The sequence below is a fragment of the Monodelphis domestica genome, chromosome 8, assembly GCF_027887165.1.
Source record: "Monodelphis domestica isolate mMonDom1 chromosome 8, mMonDom1.pri, whole genome shotgun sequence".
Taxonomy (NCBI): Eukaryota; Metazoa; Chordata; class Mammalia; order Didelphimorphia; family Didelphidae; genus Monodelphis; species Monodelphis domestica.
This window is the reverse complement of record NC_077234.1, coordinates 19,243,125-19,265,642: the sequence shown is the minus strand read 5'-3', so window position 1 is coordinate 19,265,642 and position 22,518 is coordinate 19,243,125. Positions and strand designations below refer to the sequence as shown.

At 43.5% G+C, this 22,518-nt stretch overlaps 2 protein-coding genes across 10 annotated transcripts in view; one reads left to right on the top strand and one right to left on the bottom strand.

Annotated features, from left to right (window-relative positions):
• RSRC1 (arginine and serine rich coiled-coil 1) overlaps nucleotides 1-10,143 on the bottom strand; it is a 422,496-nt gene extending 412,353 nt beyond the window's left edge. For 5 of the 6 annotated variants that reach the window (XM_056807599.1, XM_056807601.1, XM_056807604.1 and 2 more), the window contains exon 1: nucleotides 5,558-5,696. The gene's annotated coding sequence lies outside the window, so the exon portion shown is untranslated. Of the gene's footprint in view, nucleotides 1-5,557; nucleotides 5,697-10,004 lie in introns of those variants that run through there. The other variant, XM_056807600.1, reaches the window with a different exon arrangement.
• Nucleotides 9,495-21,709, top strand: SHOX2 (short stature homeobox 2). 4 transcript variants are annotated; one of them, XM_016425301.2, is made up of 5 exons: nucleotides 9,495-10,339; nucleotides 13,651-13,859; nucleotides 16,399-16,456; nucleotides 17,138-17,226; nucleotides 19,424-21,709. In XM_016425301.2, exons 1-5 carry the CDS (start codon nucleotides 9,880-9,882, stop codon nucleotides 19,718-19,720), a joined length of 1,113 nt encoding a protein of 370 aa, XP_016280787.2. In that variant the 5' UTR covers nucleotides 9,495-9,879; the 3' UTR covers nucleotides 19,721-21,709. The 4 variants fall into 4 exon arrangements, with proteins under 4 accessions (XP_016280787.2, XP_056663575.1, XP_016280789.2 ...); XM_056807597.1 differs by having other exon boundaries at nucleotides 9,496-10,198; XM_016425303.2 differs by having other exon boundaries at nucleotides 9,496-10,339; nucleotides 19,460-21,709.
• The last annotated feature ends 809 nt before the right edge of the window (nucleotides 21,710-22,518 follow it).

The window sequence follows — 22,518 nt, the reverse complement described above, 5'->3', positions numbered from 1 at the left end:
TTATGATATATGATGGTGATGGAAGACTATTGTGCTGTAAGGAATGATGAATTGATGGATTTTTATAAGAACTGGAAAGACCTACATGAACTGATGCATAGTGAAATAAGTAGAAACAGGAGAGCATTATACACAAAGACAATAACATTGTGGGATGATCAAATGTGACTGACTTTGCTACTAAAAGCAATGCAATGATTCAGGACAGTTCTGAGGGACTTATGAGAAAGAACACTATCAACATGGAGAGAAAGAACTGTGGGAGTAGAAACATAGAAGAAAACATGTGATTTATCATTTGTTTATATGGCTATGTGATTTAGGGGTTTGGTTTTAAAGGATTTCTCTTTTACAAAAATGAATAATATGGAAATGGTTTGAGTAATTATGTATGTGTGTGTGTGTGTATGTATGTATGTATAACCCAGTGGAAATGCTTGTCAACTCTGTGAGGGGGGAGGGAAAAACATAAATCATGGAAAAACTTGACAATTAAAAACAAATTTTAAAAATTAAAAAAAAATCTGCCCCCTCTTATCTTTCCAGTCTTCTCATACCTTACTTCCCAACACACACTCTCCAATCCATGATATTGGCCTCTCTGTTCCACAAACAAGATACTCCATTTCTCTGGCTGCCCCCATGGCTAGAATGCTCTCCACTTACTGGTTTCCCTGGTAAGTTCCAACTAAGAAGAGGAAATCTTTTCCCAATCTCTAATTCTGGTACCCTCCCTCTGTTAATTATTTATTGTTTTTCCTTTAGCCTGCTTTGTATATATTTCTTTGCATGATGTCTCCTTCATTAGACTGTGAGCTCTTGAGGACAAGATCTGTCTTTTGGCTTTTTTTTTTCTTTTATTTCTAGCACTTAGCACAAGACTTGGCACATAGCAGGTGCTTACTAAATGTTGCCTGCTTGATTCCATGCTGTTCCAAATGGCCATCTCCCTATTAAAGATCTTTTCGTTTTGAAAGTTTTTCATATGACAAGGCTAAATTGATTTCTTTGCCACATCCAACTTTTGCTACTAGTTTTGTCAACAAGTGGAATCCTTCTTCCACAGGATAGTCCTTTAAATACTTGAAAATAACTATGATGTCCCTTGTCCTCCCCCCAAGTCTTCTCTTCCTCAAACTAATCCCCTGGAGGTCTTTCAGCTGAGCTGCCCATGGTACATTCTTAAGATTCCTCTTCTATATACATTTCTTCTTCAAACCCAGAACTACACAACTGCAGATGTGGTAGAGAATACAGTCTTGTGATCTGTGATGACTGAGCAGTCCATTAAAATCCTCATACCTCTCTAACCCAGTGTTCTAATATGCTGCATTTATCCCTAGTAAGTTTCATCTTCCTAGATCAAGCCTAGTGTTTTGTCTGTCAGGATCTTTCAGAATCTTTGTGCTGTCATAAGCATAGGTGCTCCCTCTCAGCTTCTTCTCATTTGCATTTTTAATAAGCAGGTCCTCTGAGCCTTCAGCAGTCTATTTTGAATGGTTCTTCCTAGACTATGACCTATTTGTCCTCTCACCTCTCTATAACTTACAGGGTCCACTGACTAGTAAATAAAGCAGAAATTCCTGACTGATATGTAAGGCTCCACTATTTGGCTCCAAACTACATAGGCACCTTATCTCAAATCACCCTCCTTCACATAGTCTTTCCTTCAGCCAAAATAGACTCTTTTCCATCCTTCTATTCTTGTCTTACTTTCCCTCCTGGAGCCTGGAGCCTGGAAGAGTTTGAATCATGAAGACCTCACTCAGAGGTCACCTTCTCTGGCTGCTCCCAGGAGAAAGTGATCACTTCCTCTTTATGTTTCTCATCACACTTGGCTCTGGCTCTCTCCTTTTCGCCTACCTCATTAGCTCCCCATTACAGTTATTTGTGTACTTGTCTTTCCCTTCTCTGATGGCAGGAGCAGGACCAAGATTACACCTGTGTTGATATCTCCAGTCCAGCCTGAGCTCAGGACACAGCAAGCACTTCATAAATGTCTGCTGAGTTTAATGTATGAATCAAATGGTTTCCAACTTGGTAGTTACTAAATTAAAGTCAAATATTCCCATAAACAAAATAGTATAATACTATAACAGAATGGTTTTTCACATCACAATATGGGGACTCAAATATCATTTTTCATTCTTTGTGTGACATAACCACACCATCCTGTCATTAGTTAATATAATGTTCTTTCTACAAGAAATTAGATGTAATTTACTCACTTCATGTCTCTGAAGTTGAGGCTCCTATATATGATGAGCATAAGACCCATACTATTAACATCATAGGACTATTATGAGGATCTAACGTGCTTATAAAGCTGTCTGTAAATCATAAAGTCACTTCTGTAATTTATAAAATCTGAGGTTAGAAAGGCTCTCCTCAGAGTCTCCTCTCTCATCTTAAGATCCCATCTGAAGGCTTCAAAATTGAACTATTATCAAAGAAGGAATGGCTGTTCTGTAAGAAAGGGTGAAAGAAGACAGTTCAAGGAAACATGTCTGAACTGAGACAGAGTGAAGTAAGCAGAACTGGAAGAATCATTTATAGGATGACCTGAACATCGTAAAGACTGTTATAGGGAAAGCAGGAGCAGGAAATCCTGCAAGGCAAAGAGCAAGGTTCCAGAACTCTGGAGAAGTGACAGAGCAGTGGCTTCTTCTGAGAGACAGTTGAGCAGCCAGGAGTTGAGTTGCAATCTAGTCCCCTGGGGTGGACCTAGAGAACTAGATATTCTCTCTCTTGTGGTTTTCCTTGTGATCCAGCTTGTCCCTGTGTATCCTGTTGATGCTAAGAGTTATTTCCAACAGAGCTGCTCTAAGACTCCAGAGGACAACTGCCAGTGAGACCTTCCTTTGAGTACAGTTCCTGCTACCTTTAATTCCTTACCACTTTTATATATTAACTAAGGGGGGTTAATTTAGCTAATTGTAGAAATTAAAATATTAAGGTAGGAAAGTGTTAAACAGTGTAGGTTATCAACTTGATTGGGGGGAGGGGAGTTATTTATAGTTTTTATGATAGATCATCCCAATTCCCTTTCCTTCCTCCCTTATCTAAATAATTATTTTAGTTATATATGTGTGTGTGTGTATATATATATGTGTATATATATATATATATATATGTATATATATATATATAATTTCAGTATATTATTTTAAGACAAACAACTCTAAAAGACTTCACAACTCTTATCTGCACAATGCTCAACCAGGATGCCAGAGGACCCCTGATGAAGCCTGCTTCTTACCTCTGTGAATTTTAAAAGTCTCCATCTTGGTCTAGCACCCAAAAATTGTGCACACCCACACTACACGGGCATGTGCTAGTCAATGACAAATCAGAAATAACTAACTGCCCACCTGGGCTGTCCTAAGCTAAGCTAGAGCCAACCATTGACACTTGTGAGACACAGGAAGTGAGGTAAGGAACAGCCTCTGGATTTCGCTCACTTCCTGTGGAGAGAGCTAGATGCGAGTTGGTGTTAGAAGTTTGGACATGGAGGAAGCCCGCAGACAGCTTTCCTTCAGATCACTCACGTGAGTTAAGGACTGATTCTTTCTACCTTGGCCCTTTGGGCCTAAAGCTCCCTCTGCCTTGGTCAGAGGTTGAGTAGCCCCTTTCCCTTTTCTCTTCTCTCCTTCTCTCCCTCTCCTTTCCCTACTCCCAGTGTGATTAAACCTCCATAAACTCCATTCTGACCTGAGTGTTTCATTTTAGGAATTTCATAAGTAAATTCCTTGGCGGCCATTGTTCAATATTACAATAAATCCTAAAAGCTAAAATTTCTACCATAACAATTGGCGACACTCAAAGTACAAAATGGGCATTGGATATTTTTGTGTATTGCCATTGAGATAATTTGTTTTGCTCAACTATGCAATACAAAGGTTTTATCACATAGACACATACAATGGGAGAAGAAAACTGATTTTTTTTCTCACCAAATAAAACTTTTTTTTTTAATACCTGAACTCTGGACTTGTATGTCTAACAGTTAAGTAAATGAAACATAAACACTCCCTCACAAATGATTCTAACACTGAAGTAGGAAACTATCAATCAGCAAATGTTTATGAAATGCCTTCTGTGAGCTAGGCTCTGTGCTAGGCACCTGTACCCTGGCAAAGAAAGAAACAATCCCTAATTGGATGGAGCTTACACTTTAATAATAAAAACTGACTGTATGTGGTGCTTTTGAATGTGCAAAGTTCTTTGCAAAGAAGTCCTTCTTGGGTCTTCTGCCAATGACTACAACAACTTCAGAAGTCAAGAAAGTCTTCATAGGCAAGTCTCTCATATCTGAACTGTCCAAGGCACAGCACCATTGTCATTTTGCTGGATCTGAAGGAAGGGACTAGGTCAAATCCCACATCTGACACTTGCTAGCAGTGTAACCAGGGGCAAGGCATTTCACTGCTCAAAGCCTCCATCTGAGGCCCTGTATAGCTCTATGTTTAGAATCTGGTAAACCAAGAAGGAAATGCCAGCTTCAGATACTTAAGAGAAGTTCTGTGTCCAGAACAAACAAGGTGGTTATCCTACTACTTTCAGCTCTGGTCAAATCACACAGGAAGAATTATGTCCAGTTCCGGGAGCAATGTGGCTGCTGTCAGGCTGAGGTGGTAGATGAAAGGCTGAACCTGCAGACAGTAAGACCAGAGTTCAAATTTTACCTCTGAACCTTAGCTGTGTGACCCTAGGCAAATTATCCAGCCTCTCCAAAGCCTCAGGTTCCTTTTCTGCAAAATGAGGGATTTGGATTAAGTAGATAAGATTCCTAAATTCCAAATGGGCTTAGCACACAGTACCTGGAATACTTTAAATGCTTAGTCAATACTTTCTCTAAATCAGGAATCCTTAACCATTTCGGGTCATGCTAATCCATTGTGTTTTCCAGAAAGGCAGCTAGGTGGCTCTGGAAGGCTTACATTCAAATCCTGCCTCAGACACTGAACCACTGTGTGACCATGGATGAGTCATTTAACACCTGCCCTCCTTATTTGTAAAATGAGGATGAATAGCAGGGTCTGGCACACAGTGGGTGCTTACGTCTGCCCTAGTTTCCTTTCTACACGCCTGCAGACACTCGCTCCTGATCAACATAATAATGAAGAACATGATGCCCACTCCCACTAGTGTCTATACGGACACATACACACTTGGGCCAATATGCACCCACTCGGCTCTTAACACACACTCAGCCGTGTACTCACATACACACACACTTGTACACACACAGACAAGTGCGAGCAACCACGCGTTCTCTCTCACGTATACCTCCCAATCCCTCCGCACCTAGTCAGAGCCTCCCCCTAGTTTAGCTCGCCCGGCCCGGCCAGAGGCGCGCATGCGCAGAGCGACCCAGTTCCTCCCCCTTCTCCCAGGGGGCCGGCGTCCGCACAAGCTGGAACGGCCGAAGGGGGTCGGGGGGGAAGGAGGGGCGCTAAACGTCCCCCTCCCCACACTTCCTCCATCCAGTCAGTCGGGCCTCGGCCTCAGCTGCCCTAGGGCCTCTTTCGCCGGCCGGGCCGTACATGGGGCTCACCTGGCTCTGGGGCCCGGGGCCACCACCTCGGCCGAGGGTGCTACCCCACGGAGCAGAAGCCGGAGCCGGGCCTCAGTCGTGTGGACGCACCTCCTCCTCCTCCTCCGCTGCCGCCGCGGCCTGGAACCCACCTCAGTTCAAGCTCAGCGCCTTCCGGGGCCGTCGCAAGGCAAAGCTAGTCGAGCTGCCTAGCGCATCGATGCAGGAGGGTGATGAAGCGGAGTGCCGATGGCGCGGATCGACCTGCCGGGCCCTCATCCTCCCCCCACCCCTCCCCGCTCGCTCTCCGAGAGCCCGAAGTTCTACAGCCAAGCCGCCTAGCCGGGACTGGGTGCGGCCCGCGGGTGGGCTGGATCTTAGTCCTAATAAAAAGTGGTTTGGGAAAAGTGTGGTTAGGGCGTCTTTCGGAAGCCAAGCCCCAGAATTTGGGGGCAGCGGGAAGTAGCGCCCCCAAAACCCACCCTAGTGGAGAGCACCGTAGCTTGGTTACGTTGGGGTGTTGACAAAGAAGTCCCCGAGACCTCTCCCCTGTGGGAACAGGTGTTCAAGCTTTCACGGGGTAAGGGATCTGTGCTCCCTCGGAGGATGGGCGACGGCACAAACAGGAGGATCTCGGAACTAGAAAAATGCCTGGAGGGTTTGGGTTGTCTTTCCTCTTTTACACCAAAAGCAACTAAAGGGGATTCAACATTTTCTGAAAACGATTCTGCATTGGTTTTTTTCCCACCCCAGCCTTCACCCCTCCCCGCCCAGTCTTGCGTGGAAATCCACCCCCACCCCCACCCCCTTTGTTGCTGTTGTTGTTCTGCAAAAAGCCAAGTCTTCTGGGTCTGTAGCAAAATGATCCCGAAGGTCGGTTCTGGGTGACGGGTTAGTCCGCGACTGTCCCATACCGTAATTAGTTACTCTCAGACAGTTGAGGCAGGATCCAGCTTCCCAGCCAATGTTATGAAGCAAAGTAACTGTCCCTCGATTGCCCCTACCCCGTCCCCTACAAATGACATTTGTTTTTAAGCGACTTGTTTGGCATGTATTTCAAATAGTCCATAGAATAGGAGGGAGCCTTTGAAGTACTCAAACTTGTGCTTGGAAAACACTACCACTTTAAAACTCCCTTTCAGAAAGTCCTGCATCACCCTACCTTCCAATAGGTAAAAAATCTATAGTGGAACTCTAAAGAAGCAGCATTTTTAGAATTATTCAAAGTTAGGTGTTTGCAGAGCAATTTAAATTCTTGAGTTGTTCAAATAAGCTTCAGCTCAAGGGACACTGGTGCAGACCCTGCAGATCCAGGATAACTTCCCGGGAGTAAGAACAGCAGTCAAATGCCAGCATCTTATACAGGCTTTTATTTAGCTGGGAGTAGGACAAAGTTCTTTGTTTTTCATCCCCTAGTGTATAACTAAGCCTTTTGTTTGTTCTAAGGTCCCACCAATTTACCTTTAAGAAAGTAACTTCCGTCGGAAGCTCACGACATTAAACTCAAATTCAGACCCAAATTGTCAACCAAAAATGACTACGTAAAAATTAGATTAGCTGACAGTTGCCCTGTCCTGTCCTGTCCTAGTCCTGCCAATGACAGGGCTGCTGTCGGGCACTCTTTACTATTTTAATAGTGGCCACATTTGGATTGTCCAGCTCTGCCCTTTCAGTTGGCTGCATAAGTAATCTGAAAATTGAATAAAAGAGGCCAAAATTATATGTCCGTTATACTCTAGGTGCCAGAATATATCATGAATCAAAACGCTTCTCTGGCAGTGTGCGACCCAATTTTTTAACTCCACTAATAAATTCACAAACCTCAGTAAATTTGGTGTGCGGTGGGTTTTTAAAGAAATCATTACACTTTAATAGAAATAAATGTTTTAGATAATTTATTAAGAAATGTTAACCCATAGGAAGCCAGGAAGAGCAAACAGACCCATTTTTAGTCTAAACACAATGAGAAAAATACCTTTCGAAAATGGCAAGTTGCCTTGCCATCAGATTATAAAAGTTATGCCATTTGTGTAATCTGTTAAAAATTAAAAATATATGTCCCAAAGATGGTAATTACTCAAACTCTTGGAAACCTTAATATTCCCTTCAGAAATATCATCAGGGAATTTAATCTGCAAAAGGAAGACCGAAAGCATTATTAAAAAAAAAAAAGCAAGAACTCCCTTTTATCTCAGGTGGCCTGAGGAAGATTTTCATGTAAAGAACGTATTTAGAATTTAGAGCAACAGTGGTTTCTCTTCCGAATTCCTTTTCTTTTTCCGGACATTTGTGTGATTGCTTTTGGAGGAACTCATTAGTTCTTATGTAGTGGAACTTTCTGTTATCCGAGTCCTGTCTTGTAGGAAGCTTCAGCTGAACCAACTGATATGAATTAGTCTCAGGAACAATTATTTGTAATAAAGAAAATTTAAAGAATATTATGGATATATATCTTGAAATTTTCTAAAATAGATGTGCATGGAAGAATATATGGCTATATAAAGATATATTTCTAGAGATAAGTGTTCTTGTGTGCCTACTTATATGTAGGCACACATCAGACTCAATATATAAATGGATAGAAAGCAGTGGCCTTGGAATATAGATGTTCCTTTGGTTAGATTGTTTATATAATTTGGTTAAATGGTTTATATAAATTACCTTACAAATGTAGGCTTAAGAAATTGCATTCTTCTTCCTACTCCATAGAAAAAATATTCCAGAACTTATTTTTCCTTAAAAAATATTTTTTTCATCTCTGTAAACTTCAGGATAAATGAAAGTGAGACACTATATACTTAGTACAGATTTAAACTTTTTTTTTAAGAGAGATAACCTCTTGATTGTTCAAAATTGGAAACTCGAATAAAATGTAACCAAAATGCTAAATAAGATGAAAAGTGCACTTTCAAAAAAAAATAGGATTTGAGTTATTTTTGTCCTTTCAGGGGAGAGAAGATCTGGAAAGGGGGGTACCATCTACCATACTAACATGGAAGAGCTGAAAAGGACTCGAAATGCTGAAAAGAACTCGAAATGCTGAAAAGAACTCGAGGGATCATCTTGTCCAACATCTTGATTTTACAGATTAAGAAACTGAGGTCAAAGATAATATAAGTGAATTTTTTAATGTACCTTAGATGTCTTACATATCATAAGAAAAAGAAAAAACTAAGCAAAAACCTTTTCTTTTAGCGAAAGTCCCTAAAGAAATTTTAAAAGTGACAATGTTTCGAAGGAGTCCTAGTAAAGTGGCAGGGAGAAGAATGGGGAAAAGAACACCATGCACCTGGGCTAAAATGCCCATGCAAATGGGATGTCAGTAAGCATCTGTTCAAGAAAGTGAACAAACCAACGTATCCCAAATATAACTCAATATATTTGTAAAGGTCTTGAAAAGCAAACAAAACAAGGATTGGTTGCCGCTGACCCTCCCAAAATAGAGGTAGTGTCTAAGCTGACCCACCCCGCTGCTTTTCTTCTTCCTTCCCTTGCGTAGCGGGCCGGTCACCTGCGAGCTTGGCAGCAGCTCACGCTCTCTGCAAACGAGGTAAAGAAGACACGCTGAGGTAGGGCTGGCTCCTCCAGCTCTCTCTCCCCAAGCACCACTGTCAGTTCCACTTTGGCCCCTCCCCTGCAGATCCTGCCAGTCTCCCCTGTGTTTAACTAAGTCGGGATACTAGCGCAAGATCCACGCCTAATTAAATTAATTAGGGATTCTTGTCAATCCTGGATTAATGGCCGATAGCAACTCCGGCCACAATGATCTGAAAACCTGAAGGACCAGTGATCTTTTTTTTTTCTCCGCACCCCCGCCCCCCACCCCCTTTTTCCCCCCTCCCTTTTCCCTCCCCTATCCCTTACTCCCTCCTCCTCACCTCCCCCACCCCACCCCCAGCTCTCCCTCTTTCCTTGGTAGTGAGTGGTTCGCCAGATACAGGAGAAGGGGCTTTATTCAGAATTGCACAGGGAGACAATTTGCTCAGAACAAGGGGCCGGCTTTGCAAAGTATAAATAGTGCGACTTCAATAAGCAACATCACTATCAGACCCGAACTCTTAGCAGGAAGAATTGTCAAAGATCTTAACATTTAACAAGATCTCTCCAGTTGGGAAACATCAGCTTCCATTTGACTCCAGCCTGCCCTCAACCCTCCTCCTCTCCCCTTCCTCCTCCTTCTCCTTCTCCTCCTCCTCTTCTTTCTCCTCCTCCTCCTCTTCCTCCTACCTCTCTTCCTCCTCCTTCTCTTCCTCCTCCTCCTCCTCCTCCTCCTCCACCACCACCACTGCCACTATCACCTCCTCCCCCCCTTCTTTCCTCTCTAACTCCCCCGGTCCCCATTGATGTGTTATTATTGGGGGGTTTGGAACAGTAAAAAGAAGAAGAAGAAAAAAGAGAAAGAGGAAGGCGATCGGAGGAAGGAGAAAGAGAGAGCGCGGCGACGGTGCCTGACCATGGAAGAACTTACAGCATTTGTCTCCAAGTCTTTTGATCAGAAAGTGAAGGAGAAGAAGGAGGTGATCACGTACAGAGAGGTCCTGGAAAGTGGACCGGTCCGGAGCAGCAAGGAGCCGGGAGGTGGCAGCGATTCGAGCCGGGAGGACGGCTGCAGCCCCGCAGTGAGAGCTGCGGGAGGAGGCGGCGGCGGCGGAGTAGGAGGAGGTGGAGGAGGAGGTGGAGGAGGAGGAGGAGGTGGAGGAGGAGGAGGAGGTGGAGGAGGAGGAGGGCGGTCTCCCGTTCGGGAACTGGACATGGGCGCCGCTGAGAGAACCAGAGACTCGGGCAGTCCCAAACTCACCGAGGGTAACGGCCAGACCCGAAACACCGCGCTTTCCCCCTCCCCCATCCCCCTCAACTCTGGCGGGGAAAGGACCCAGGAGTCCGGGAAGACTGGAGGTTGGGGGTTGGGGTGGAGAGCCAAGGAAAATGCGGCCACCCAGTTTTAAAAGTCAGTTGGGGGTGGGGGTGGGGGTAAGTGAGAGCAAGAATGTGGTTTGATTGTGAGTGTATGTATATGTGTGTGCATTTTGCGCTGCAGACGTTGTTATATTTATGCTAGTAAAGTATATATTACTAACTAGAGTATCTTGTGCCTAGTCTGGGCAGGAGCCCCGGCAGATGGAGTAAAAGTTCTAAGAGCAGGAGAGGCATCTTTTTTAGGCTACCAGCAGGCTGCATGCAGGTCGATCGCTTGTTACCCGCTTGAAGCTACCACTCTTTGGACATAGAATAGGAGGAAGGCTTCCTTTTTAAAGCTCATTCCTTTTATAGAAAAATTTTATTTCCTCCCTCTCCGCCTTTCCTTTTTCTTCCCATCCCACTTTCCTCTCCAGCGAACTCATTCCAAAGGCAGCTGCAGCTTTCCTGATTGTCCTATGGTCTATTTATCCATTGAGTAAAGAACTCAGTAGTATCTATGCAGCCGGCGTTTGTAGAAATACTGCCCAACTGGATCTTGCAAGGCTAAGCAGCTTCCAACAGGCCACTGGGTTTTTTAATTCTTGGGGGGGTGGGGGGGTGTTTTGCTTAAAATTACTTTTCAGATTCACACTAGATAAAGATTCTGGTCCTGGAAAAAAATTGAACTTTGGCTTCCAGGAGAAGGTTAGTCCAGAAACAAAACAAAACAAAACAAAACAAACCCAGGGTTTTATGCCTGTTGTAAGACATCCTCAAGCCACTCAAAGGCTTTCAATAATAAAAATTAATCCGGGACCTCACGTATACATTAGCTGGGATGCAGCCATATTTTTCCAATTAGGAAAATATGTGGCAAGCATGGAATCAGCTATTTAAGCAAACAATTACCTTGTTTATAACATGATCTGTTCCTGTTTAGAGACCACTAAGGAGGGAGTCTGGCCTGACACAAATATTAAATTAAATATATTAATCGATTTACAATTTAGAAAATCTTTTTTTCTACCTCTCTGCAATCAAAAGTTTGAAATGCAGCCACTGCTGTCTGGGTGGCACAAAATGGGCAAAACATATGTGCCTCTTTGGCCAATTTGGGTGCATAGATTTCCCCACTAATATCTTACAAAAAAAATTTGTGGCTATGCCCTGCCAAAAAATGGCCTAGGATGTCTGATACAAATATCTCTCTCTTTCTGAAAGGGCACACGTCTGTCAGGCTACCGTTATGTACTAAATGTCTATCCAGTTAGTAATTAGAGAACACTTGCTAAAATGTAAGGCAGTGCTAGGACTGTGACTGGTTTACTTTTCTTGGTCTGGTTGTCCAGATTCATTCAATTTCTGACTCCCCGTTTGGAGGCTAATACGGGTGTCATTGGGGGAACCCGGATTCAAAGGCTTGGCTTTTGCATGTTTCAAGGGCCCTCTGCTCTTGAGGGGCATTTGCTGTTTGAGTTGTTTTTAAAGCTCAGATCCAGTCTTCAAGATCGTTTATTTCAGAGCTCAGGTCAAATAAAGATTTCTCTTGTCGGTGGAAACTCTCTATGGAGAGCACTTTCAGCAGCAAAATTTTATTAACAAATGCGTAGAGTGATTCTGGGTTGTGAAGGGCTAGGAAAGGGTGGGCCAGGCTGGATCCATAGCACGAAAGTAACTGGCAAGCGCTGGAATAGGGAGCTGGGAATTCAGGTCGAAGGAGGTCCAGCTCTCTGACCTTTGAGGGAGCTGCAGCTCCTTCACCCGCAGAAGCTAAGGAAGGCAATCACTCGGGCGATTCCATCCTCCAAAATGCCCGTTTAAAAAGAAAAAGGAAGAAAGGAAAGGGACGTATCAGCTGGCGTGTGTCAATTCACGGCAAAGGAAAAAAAAGCATGTTTTATTAAACAACAGAGCTGTTGAATTCATGAAAAGGCAGAGAACAACCAATAGAAACACAGAATGGTAAATATACCACTTAAACCTGTTGATACATATATGTGTGTGTATGTATATACATATACGTATATACGCACACGCAATTAAAGCGCCGGTACATTGGTGAGGTTTCGGTTTTTTGTTGTTGTTTTGTTTTTATTTTTAAGGGAAAGGACAAATAACCCTTTGCCTTTCCCCAACCAGCTAAGAGCTTTGTTTTTCCCTTTTCCGATGCTGGCAGCAGCCTAGGATGTGGTACGACCACCGGGAAAGCCAACATGGCGTGGGCGAGCCCTTGCTCCTAGGTCCGGAACGAGGATGCTGGGCAGAGAAGCAAGGAGTGAGCGGGGAGTACCCGAGTGGGCCTGAACTCTGAGGACAGGCGATGCTGACCCAGGCTGCTTGAACTACTGCTGCCCCCCCCCCCCCTCCTCCCGCCCCCAGCACTGGGGAACGCCGCTGCCTACATTTTGACGTGTCAGCTTCTCCCTCCCTCCTTCTCTCCCTCTCATCCTCCCTCCCCCACAAAACGCCTCAGTCCCCTCCAGAATTGTTAGCAAATAAGATCAGCAAGTTTGCAGAAGCTAGGGACTAAGGGGGGGTGACCAAAGAAGAGCTTTCTTTCCACGGGTTAAACCAGAGCAAATAACTCCAGAGAGCCCAAAGGATCTAAACTGGAGAGGGCCAGCGCAAGTATTCGCAGGCGTAGGCATTAATCAATGGCCTAATTCCGCCCAACAATACCCATCCACCTCCTAATCTTGGTGGAGAGACAGAGTGAGAGAAGAGGAACAGGAGAAGAGAGGGAGAGGGAAAAGGGCAGGGGAGAGAAAGAGAGAGAGAGAGAGAGAGAGAGAGAGAGAGAGAGAGAGAGAGAGAGAGAGAGAGAGAGAGAGAGAGAGAGAGAGAGAGAGACTCGCTGTTGGGGGGGGGGGAGCGCCAGCCCTTGCCCCGAGAGCCTTTGCCACGCCACACGGAATGGTTGTGTTTGTGTGTGGCAGAGATCGCAGGATGCCACAGACTGTGTTACTAATATATTGCAGAAATCACCTAGTCCTTTTCATCTAGCTGTCCTTCGAGGCCTTTGGGCATTTCTGGGAGGATAGTCACGCTTATTTGCCCCTGTGCGCCGCCAGACTGGTGGCCGTGTTTGTAGGCTGGAGTAGGGAGCAGGTGACCCGACACTGGCACTTGGGCAAATCTTGTTTTTGTTGTCACTCTGTGTGTGTGTGTGCGTGCGCGCGTGTGTCCGCATCTGTATTTGTCCTACCCCCTTCCAGTCTCCCCGGAGCTGAAGGATCGTAAGGAGGATGCAAAAGTGATGGAGGACGAAGGGCAGACCAAAATCAAACAGAGGCGCAGTCGGACCAATTTCACCTTGGAGCAGCTAAACGAGCTGGAGAGACTCTTCGATGAGACGCATTACCCGGACGCTTTCATGCGGGAAGAGCTGAGCCAGAGGCTGGGGCTATCGGAGGCCCGAGTGCAGGTATTGGGGCCTCGGGGAACTGGCAGGTCTGATTGCGCTGGGCAGAGCCAACCCGTAAGTGGGTGCGGGCGCGCACGAATGTGTGTGTGTATGTGTGTGTGAGTGTGAGCGAGCGCGTGTGCGTGAGTGTGCGCGCGCGTTCCAGAGGACAGAAATTTGGCTGGGGGGAGGATTAGGTTGTTTGCAGGTGGGGTTGCCGGACTACCGAGGTAGTTATTCAGTATACATGTATATAAAGATAGATTAGATGTGTGTCGGTGCGCCTATAGGTACACAAACGAAGGCTGCGCCCTCCGTTCTTTCCTTGAGTCCGGAAAAAGTCTTTATGAGTCTCCCCCCTCCCCACCCCATTAGATTATAATTTTGTTGAGTTTTAATATTCATTTTAACAATCATATCTTCGCAACAAAACAAAGCTGTTTAGAGTTTGCTCGGAGGGTTTTGCACTTCCAGTTTCGTGTGGTTTAAACTCCTAGTGAACCTTCTTTTATAAGCATTAAAGGAAAAAAAAAACACCCCAAACCGTTTCATTGTTGCTGCCTTGCTCTCCAGCGGCTATTTAGCTCTTGTGAGCTGCGTTTTGTCTAGAATCTGCTCTAGGGTCTGGGTTTGCCAAGCGGATATGCCAATTAAGTTTATAGACGAAAAGACTGTAAACTAAATTAGTAACTGTTAAGTGCAGAAATTGACAGTCCGCGGTTAGCAGTTGATCTCAAACTGTGCCCAGAGCAAAAATACATTCGGGTCTCGCGGTCTTTGTTCCCTGGCCTTAGAGAGCTAGTTTTTCCGAGTCCTCTTTGCACCTAAAGTGAGCAAGTTTTCTAAAAGCTTCATCTGATCCTGCTTCTGCCCTTTTCAAAGTCAGGATATATCTACAGATATATCTCGGCAATTAAGCCAGACCTAATTGGGTCTCCAATCGGACCTGCTTGCTTTCTTTCCCTCTTGAGGCTGATTGGAATAGCAGAAGCAGGATCGAGCTGCTCTTCGGTTTTTCGGGTTTTCCTCCAGCTTTCCCGACAAGGATACATTTAAATGTCTCAGATTGTATTTCCATTCAAATAATAAAGTGGGAGAAAATGATGGTCATCATTTGTTTGAACACATGGAGTAGTTTTAGGCCCCAAACATAATGCAGCTGGTACAAAGTATCTCTGTAACAGATACTCTCCTCAATCTTTGTGCGCAGAGACCACCATCTGCACCAGCCCATGCACACAATTCTTAGGGGGTTTCCCTGCATTTTGTAATGGGATGAAGACTTAAACAGAACCGTCACATTGGACCAAAAAAAGTAATAGTAAGCAGCCTTTGTCGTCCCAGCCTCCCCATAAGACCCTTCCCCATTCAGATCTTTACTGCTTTTTATCTTGCCCACCGAGGACCCTTCCCGAGGCTCAGAAACTGTCTAAAACAATAATAATAGTAAGAATTGAATTATATTCCAAGCCCAAATGCTTTCTAGGGGGAGGGGAGAAGAGGGAGATTTGCCAGCTACTCTAAAAACAAAACTAGAGACAGAATCTGCACTCTCACCATGCTACACGGCAGGATGATTTTTGTTAAAATTAATATGGATGAAACACTTCCCACTGTAAGCAGACCAAGAAAAGATAGGCAATATTATTTTACTTGGCATTTGCACTGATTTGCAAATAAATCAACTAAGGCTATTCCGGGACCTAGAGCTATAATGGCAGGCTGGGACTTCTTAAGAGATATATTTGAACGTTTTGTTTGTATTGAAGTTAAATTTGCTTCTTTAAATCCGGGTAGTTATGACGAAGATGCTTTATTCTAGGAGCTGCTCAATACAGCCTCTTCTCCAACACTGAAATTGGAGCTACCTTTTTTTTTCTTTCCCAGGAAGCAAACTTTTTTATGGCCCCTCATTTCACCGTAGTTTTCCCAAGTTTTAAAGGTAGTTTTTGGTTTGCAACTTACTGGTAACTTGCAGTCTTTTTTTTTTTCTCTGTCTATGGAAGCAAATTAGATTATCATAATAATGAGACAATTATTCTGATTCTGTGTTACATTCTACTACACAGAGTACAGAGAAATTCTCGACTTCTTTGTACTGAAGCTTTTATGACACTAATTACCCCCTCCCCCCTAAAAGTAAGTCATTAAATGCTTTGGTGTTAGTTTTTCCTTGAAGATAAAGCTAATTAATATTACAGTCTATTAATGAGCACACTCTTCCCAGGTCTTACTGCTCAAACATCTAAACCCATTATCACAAGTTAGTATCAGGTATCAGGGAGTGATTTAGGTCTTTGGGGACTCTGTAATGTGGAAAGATGAAACCAGGGCCCTCAGTAATTTATCAAGAAACAATTTATCTTCCAAATGTCCATGAAATATATCTTTCTATTTGGGGGAGTTCCCTTTGGGCTTTTAACTTTGGAAAATGAATCTGTAAGATGGAGACTCAAAAGAAATGTGAAGACCCCCAATATTCTTATATACAGTGCCAATGTTCTTTGTCATTTTTTATTTTGAACTGTAACTTTTATTTCTTTCCACTGCATGCTTCCAGGTCTGGTTTCAAAATCGAAGAGCTAAATGTAGGAAACAAGAGAATCAGCTACATAAAGGTATACTTCTTACACTATGTTTTGGGTTCCTCCTCCTACAGGATGCCCTTTCTGATCTCTTCCCCAGGTGATAAGCTCTCTCCCTCTAGACATTATTTTAAATCATTTAAATCATATGTCTTATATATACACTTATTTACATATAGGAGGTATCCATCAAGTAGAATATAAACACCACGAGGAAAGGAAAGTGTTTGATTTTATATTTTTATCCCCCAATGTAGATCTTTAATAAATATTTCTTGAACTGAATTGAATTCTGTAAGAAGCCTTGTTTGGACTTAGTAGTCACTTAGGAAGAAAAGCCCTCCAAAATGCTCCTGTTTTCTTAATTTATGAGTTGCACTTTTGGATGGAACATTCAGATCAATGAATTAATTCACATAGCCATTTGTGTATTTACAGAACATTCGTAAGAACATTACAATCACGGAACTTAACATTAAAATACTAAGCTAAGATGGTGATCCCCACTACTCAACATGCTCTGAACAGAATTTTCTCTACTTTGGTGGTCATTTGTATTGTTAGTCACATATATACACATATATGTATCTAAGCCTGTGAAGATTTAAATAACCATACATGTGTATGTGTACACATTAACATCTGTATGTATAACTATACTGAGTAGTATTTTTAAATTTTAAAAAAACTGATTTATTTCCCTTATTGTTGTAGGCGTGCTAATAGGGGCAGCAAGCCAGTTTGAAGCTTGTAGAGTCGCACCATATGTCAACGTAGGCGCACTGAGGATGCCATTTCAGCAGGCAAGTACAGTCCCCTTAATGCACTCCTCTTAATAGTAATAAAGTCCAGGAATGGTACTTGAACTGTTTTGGATAACCCCTAGCCCCTTCTCCCAGGTGTTGACAGTATACTATGGTATTGATGTTAAGATGATATTATTGACCTGTACCCTTTAAAAAAGCAATACACTCTGTGATCTGCCTGGGTACTTCTTTTTGTCCTTGTTGGGAGCTCCATAGAGAACATGGAGCAGTAACTAGTCCTTTAAAAATGTGCTAAAGATTGCATTTGGGGAGTGGAAAGCAAAGCCTTTTGATTAAGTTTGTCAGTTCCAATGCAGAAGTTAGTGGAAAAGATTTCAAAGGCTTCATTGTGTGTGTATGTGTGTGTCTATATTTTCCAATTTTTATTCCTATTAAATGTCTAATCCTAAAACAAAAAATAAAAGTCTTCCTAATGCAAAATGAGTTTTTGAAAACCCTTTTCTGATAAAGATTCTTACTACATTTTCTCCTAGTAGAAGGGAAACCCACCCAGTCTTCCCAGGCATGTCATGTCTTCCCAATTCCCATACTTATCAATAATGAAACCTTTAAGACTACATCTAAAAAAAGACATCTGGCCGAAAGTATTTAATCCTGGAAAATCCCTGGCCCCTTCTACTCTTCTTCATGGCTAGCTATTGTACTTTTGAATCCTCTTTTCTTGTTCCTACTCACCTCTCTCTCTCTCTCTCTCTCTCTCTCTCTCTCTCTCTCTCTCTCTCTCTCTCTCTCTCTCTCTCTCTCTCTCTCTCTCTCTCTCTCTTTCTTTCTTTCTTTTTCTTTTTTTTTTGAAATCCAGCATTTCTGTGATGCTATATTGATATTTACCTCAAGTGCTGGGTTTCAATGAGATATCTGGGTGAGGCCACTTTACCAACCCCAAATGATTTGGGCTTTAGTGTGAAAATGATTATAAGCTGTTTAAGTTTATTGCCTATCTTGAACTTGGCATTTTAGCTTTTAAAGAGCTAGAAAGACAACTTTTATTTTTTCAGTACTGAGGATGTGAGAATGAGGTGCTGGTGTGGTTTCTTCAAAAAGGAAGCCTAAGAAGCCCATACCGGTGGCCCCACAGGGAGACCCAAGTGCAGTTGCAGGCCCAGAAACATTCATTATGTGGCAAGAAAAAGTTAGGTTGCTTTCCTGTCAGACTTTTAATGCTATCCTTTTAATCCTTCCTCTGTTACTTATAACTGAGTGATCTTGTAGAAATGTCTTCAGTGATTAAGTTCCCTTTGCCTGAAGACAGCTCACTCCCATCATTTCCATGAATTCTAGCTCTTGTGGAGGTGATGCTCACCAAGGTCCAGGTTGGAACTAAATGACTTTAGAAGGTCCTGATTTTCAGGTCTGAGTTTCTGAGACATTTCTTCTCCCAGTCTCAGTCTCCCCATTCACAGGGTTATTGTTGAAGAAGTGCTTTTGAAATCCAGGTCTGGACTTGTGATCTCTCTGGTATGGAATATTTCTGGAGCTATGCAGACAGTGTAATTTATAGTCTTGGAAAGTAGCAGTTAATTTGCCCAGAGTCACACAGTCCAGAATTTGCCAGAGGCAGGACTTGAACAGACATCTTACTCCCTCCAAGGCTGGCTTTCTATCTAATTGCCCTGCTTCCTTCCTTAGCATCATTACCACGTTATTGTTCTATTTAGTATTACTATTATTATATGTGCAGTGATGGGGTTGGACAGGATGATGAAAATCCGATTGGAGAGAGCAAAGTAACTTCCCCAATACTTTCCCCGGGCTGGTTTACTGGTTTGCAGGATGAAAGATCGCCCTCTCTCCTGTGCCCCAGCCTAGGACTGTGCAACACAATCGAATAACTAGACAGAAACAATAGAGACGGGTTGGCAAACAGACAGGGGCAGGAAACAGGCCCACGTGGAGACAGGTGAAGCTGGGATATTGAGACAAGAAGCCCGCTGCTCAGGTGGGAGACAGCAACGGGAGGATCCTCGGAGACAGACCGCTATTGAGAGGTCACGGATAGACACTCCCGCGCGCATTCCCACGATGACTGACAGCCAAGCAGTCAGGGTCCCCCCCACCCCCGCCACCCCCACTCCACTCAGCCACCCCTTGCCAGACCGGGCAGACTAGGGGCGCCACGCGTAGGCCGGGCGGTGTTAATGCTCTGTTCTTATTTTATTCTCATTGTCACCCTTAGGATAGTCATTGCAACGTGACGCCCTTGTCCTTTCAGGTTCAGGCTCAGCTGCAGCTGGACAGCGCCGTGGCAGCGCACGCGCACCACCACCTCCACCCGCACCTGGCGGCCCACGCCCCCTACATGATGTTCCCAGCGCCGCCCTTTGGCCTCCCGCTGGCCACTTTGGCCGCCGAGTCGGCCTCGGCCGCTTCTGTGGTGGCGGCCGCCGCGGCGGCCAAGACCACCAGCAAGAACTCCAGCATCGCAGACCTCAGACTGAAAGCCAAAAAGCACGCGGCGGCCCTGGGACTGTGACTTCTGTTGCCACCACCAGATCCTCCTTATCCTCATCCCAGCCTTCATCCTCCGGCCACTGCCCACCCCTTCTGTCCTCTCACTCTTCCCAGGCTGCTGGTACCATCTATCCCGTTTTCCCTTCTCTCGTGCGCCCCTTTTCTGAAGGACTCCGGCGTCTAGTCCCTGTCCTAAGGACTCCCAGCGTCAAATATCCTTATTGCCCTCACCCTTTCCTCGCTCCGGGGGCCAGGCTTAGAGACCCCCGGCAGAGCCTCGTGGCCTTTGATGCCTGGTTTAGGAAGGGGCCAAGATTGACTTTTGCTTTTGTAAAGTCCCCGAAGTAAGACGTATTGGGGTTGGGGTGGGGTGGGGGAGGGACAACTTGAGAGAGGAAGACAGGATGGAGAGGGAAATTTTGCCTCTCGGCAAAGCAGCACCAGAGGACCGATTCTTTGAAAACAAAAGACAAAAATAAAACCCATTGCTAATCACAGAACCCTACAAAATATTGAAAAACCAGAGAGAAAAAGAGAAAGGGAACTTATTTCTCATCTCCATTCTACAGAAGCTGGACAATAGCAACAGAAAATCGAGGAACAACAACAACAAAATGTGAAGTATTAAAATACAATAAAATGTTTGGGAACTGACTTGGACGAAACTCGAGGTCTTGGGGGGGGTGCCAACTTTAAAGTTTTGTTTTTCTTTTTTCTTAATGGGCAAAGATGGCGAAGAGGAAGGAAGATGTATACTTATTTAAAGAATTAAGATGAAAAAAGACACGCAGTTGGGAAGTTCACAGGTTTTGAAACTGACCTTTTTCTGCGAAGTTCACTTTAATACAAGACATTTGATAAGAGAGGCGGGCCTCCTTTTATGTTGAATCAGATACTTTTGAGTTTAAAACCCACCACGTCTGGAAGAGCGAGAAGAAAGAAGGAAGAAGACAAACAGAGAGAAATGATAGTAAGATGAATAATAAGGACATGGACAATGATGATTTCTCTCCGAAATTCTCATGGCAAAACTGTCCGGACTCCTGACAGCAGAATGCCGGTTTGCATGTTTCTTGTATTCCATAGATGGTGTCCCCCTTCCCCACCCCACCCCCTTACTCCATCCCCTCGATTCACTTGCACTTCATCTTCATCTTTAGTAGGAAAAACAAAAATCAAATGCGGCTGGAAATTGATTTTTCTTCTCCCCTTTTAATCCTGGAGGACAAAAGAAAATTATTTGAAGAAAAAAAAATAACCCCACCCTCTGTAATGGTCCACTGTTTGTCCGGAGAGGAAGGAGGGCAGAACAATGTGGGGGAAGAAAAGCGAGAGAGAGTGAAAGAGAAATAGAATGTGAATATGTTACTCTCTCGCGTTGGCTTCTGAGAGGTCCTAAGCGACAATTGTTTCTTTTCCCTCCCAATGTTTCCTCCCCTTTCCAAATTTACCTTAAACAAAGTCCAACTAGGTCCAGGTACTAGGTACGTGTAAGATATGTTGATACACACGAACAAAGTTTATTTTGGCTATAACGTGTGACTTGATAGTTGACTATCAACATTTACATTTTATCTCACAAAGGTGTATCTATTCAAGTACTCTTGCAGATTTTTGTTTTGTTTTGTTTTAGTTTAAATCCATAGAGATATTTAAGCTGGAGGTACTCCAATTAGGCAATTGTATCTCAATTCCCCATCCAGCCTCTTTAGGATTTGTTTGTTTTTTAATTACAAGAAAGAAGAAAAGCTCTTCTAAATGAACTCTTGTAAGCGGATGGGCTTTGTAACTATTTGTTCTCCATGAAAACAAAATTATTTATATTTGCCATATTTTTTCTAGTGTGTTAACTTATTTCAAACGAGAAGATGCTGTTATTTCAGGACCTGTGTTGTCGGTACAATATGTTTCCTTTCACCTTTTGTTAAACCTTTTTAATAAGTGCCAAGTTATCCATTGAAGACACTTTGTGATCAATTGAATGGAATCAGTAAAGTTTGCGTTGACGGGTTCTAGTCATTTTTACTCTTGTTTCTATTATAAATCACCTGTGATGTCCTTTCTTTCTGATGACCGTGTGTGTTATCTGGCGCCTGTGTGGAGCAAAGGCAGAAGCTACATTCTCCCTTTCCTTCTATGGAGTTGAACGTCTAGTATTTGATGAAAGTTAAGGGGCAGTCCTGTACCTTTCATTAACAATTAAATCAGGAATTTTCTCCCCCCCGCCCCCCCATGCTCACCTCTTTCAATCCAGGATACATTAGAAATCAGGCGAACCAATTTAATAATGTGTCTTTTTAAGGGAGAAAATCAGACTGGGTCAAATTCTAGTTAAGCTAACATGGTTCTGTTCTAAAAGGGTTTCATTTAGTGGGCATATGAAAAGATGCTTCATGTGGGTGCTAAGTTTGTTCTTTGGAAAGCTTTTTTTTTCCTTCAGAGAAAGCTTGGTCACCAAATTAGGAGTGAATTCCAAGACCTACATCCCCTGATTTTATTATTCCTACATTTATTCTTTCCTAGGAGCCTAGATTTCCCCCCAGAACCCAAGAACAGTGTTAGAATGGCTGATTCTGTCTGTTGTCTCTCTCCCAACTCCCATCTATTTTTTTTTTCTGTCTCTATCTCTGTTCTTGGATTTTTCTGTGTCTGTTTTTCTCTTTCTGACCGTCACTGTCTCTGTTTGTCTCTGCCTGTCTTTGTGTCTGACTCTCTTTTACTGTAATAGGGCTGAATTAGATAGGGTGGGTACCCTAAAAGAGTCCAAAGCTACTGAATGGTCAGGGTTAGAGTAAAAAAACAAAACAAAACAAAACTGTA

What these genes read in the sequence shown, in the direction of transcription:
- SHOX2 (XM_016425301.2), top strand. Translation starts at nt 9,880, where the DNA reads ATGTGTTATTATTGGGGGGTTTGGAACAGTAAAAAGAAGAAGAAGAAA. An exon ending in AGAGAATCAGCTACATAAAG is followed by an intron (nt 16,457 to 17,137) that starts GTATACTTCTTA and finishes TTATTGTTGTAG; the next exon opens with GCGTGCTAATAGGGGCAGCA. An exon ending in TGAGGATGCCATTTCAGCAG is followed by an intron (nt 17,227 to 19,423) that starts GCAAGTACAGTC and finishes TGTCACCCTTAG; the next exon opens with GATAGTCATTGCAACGTGAC.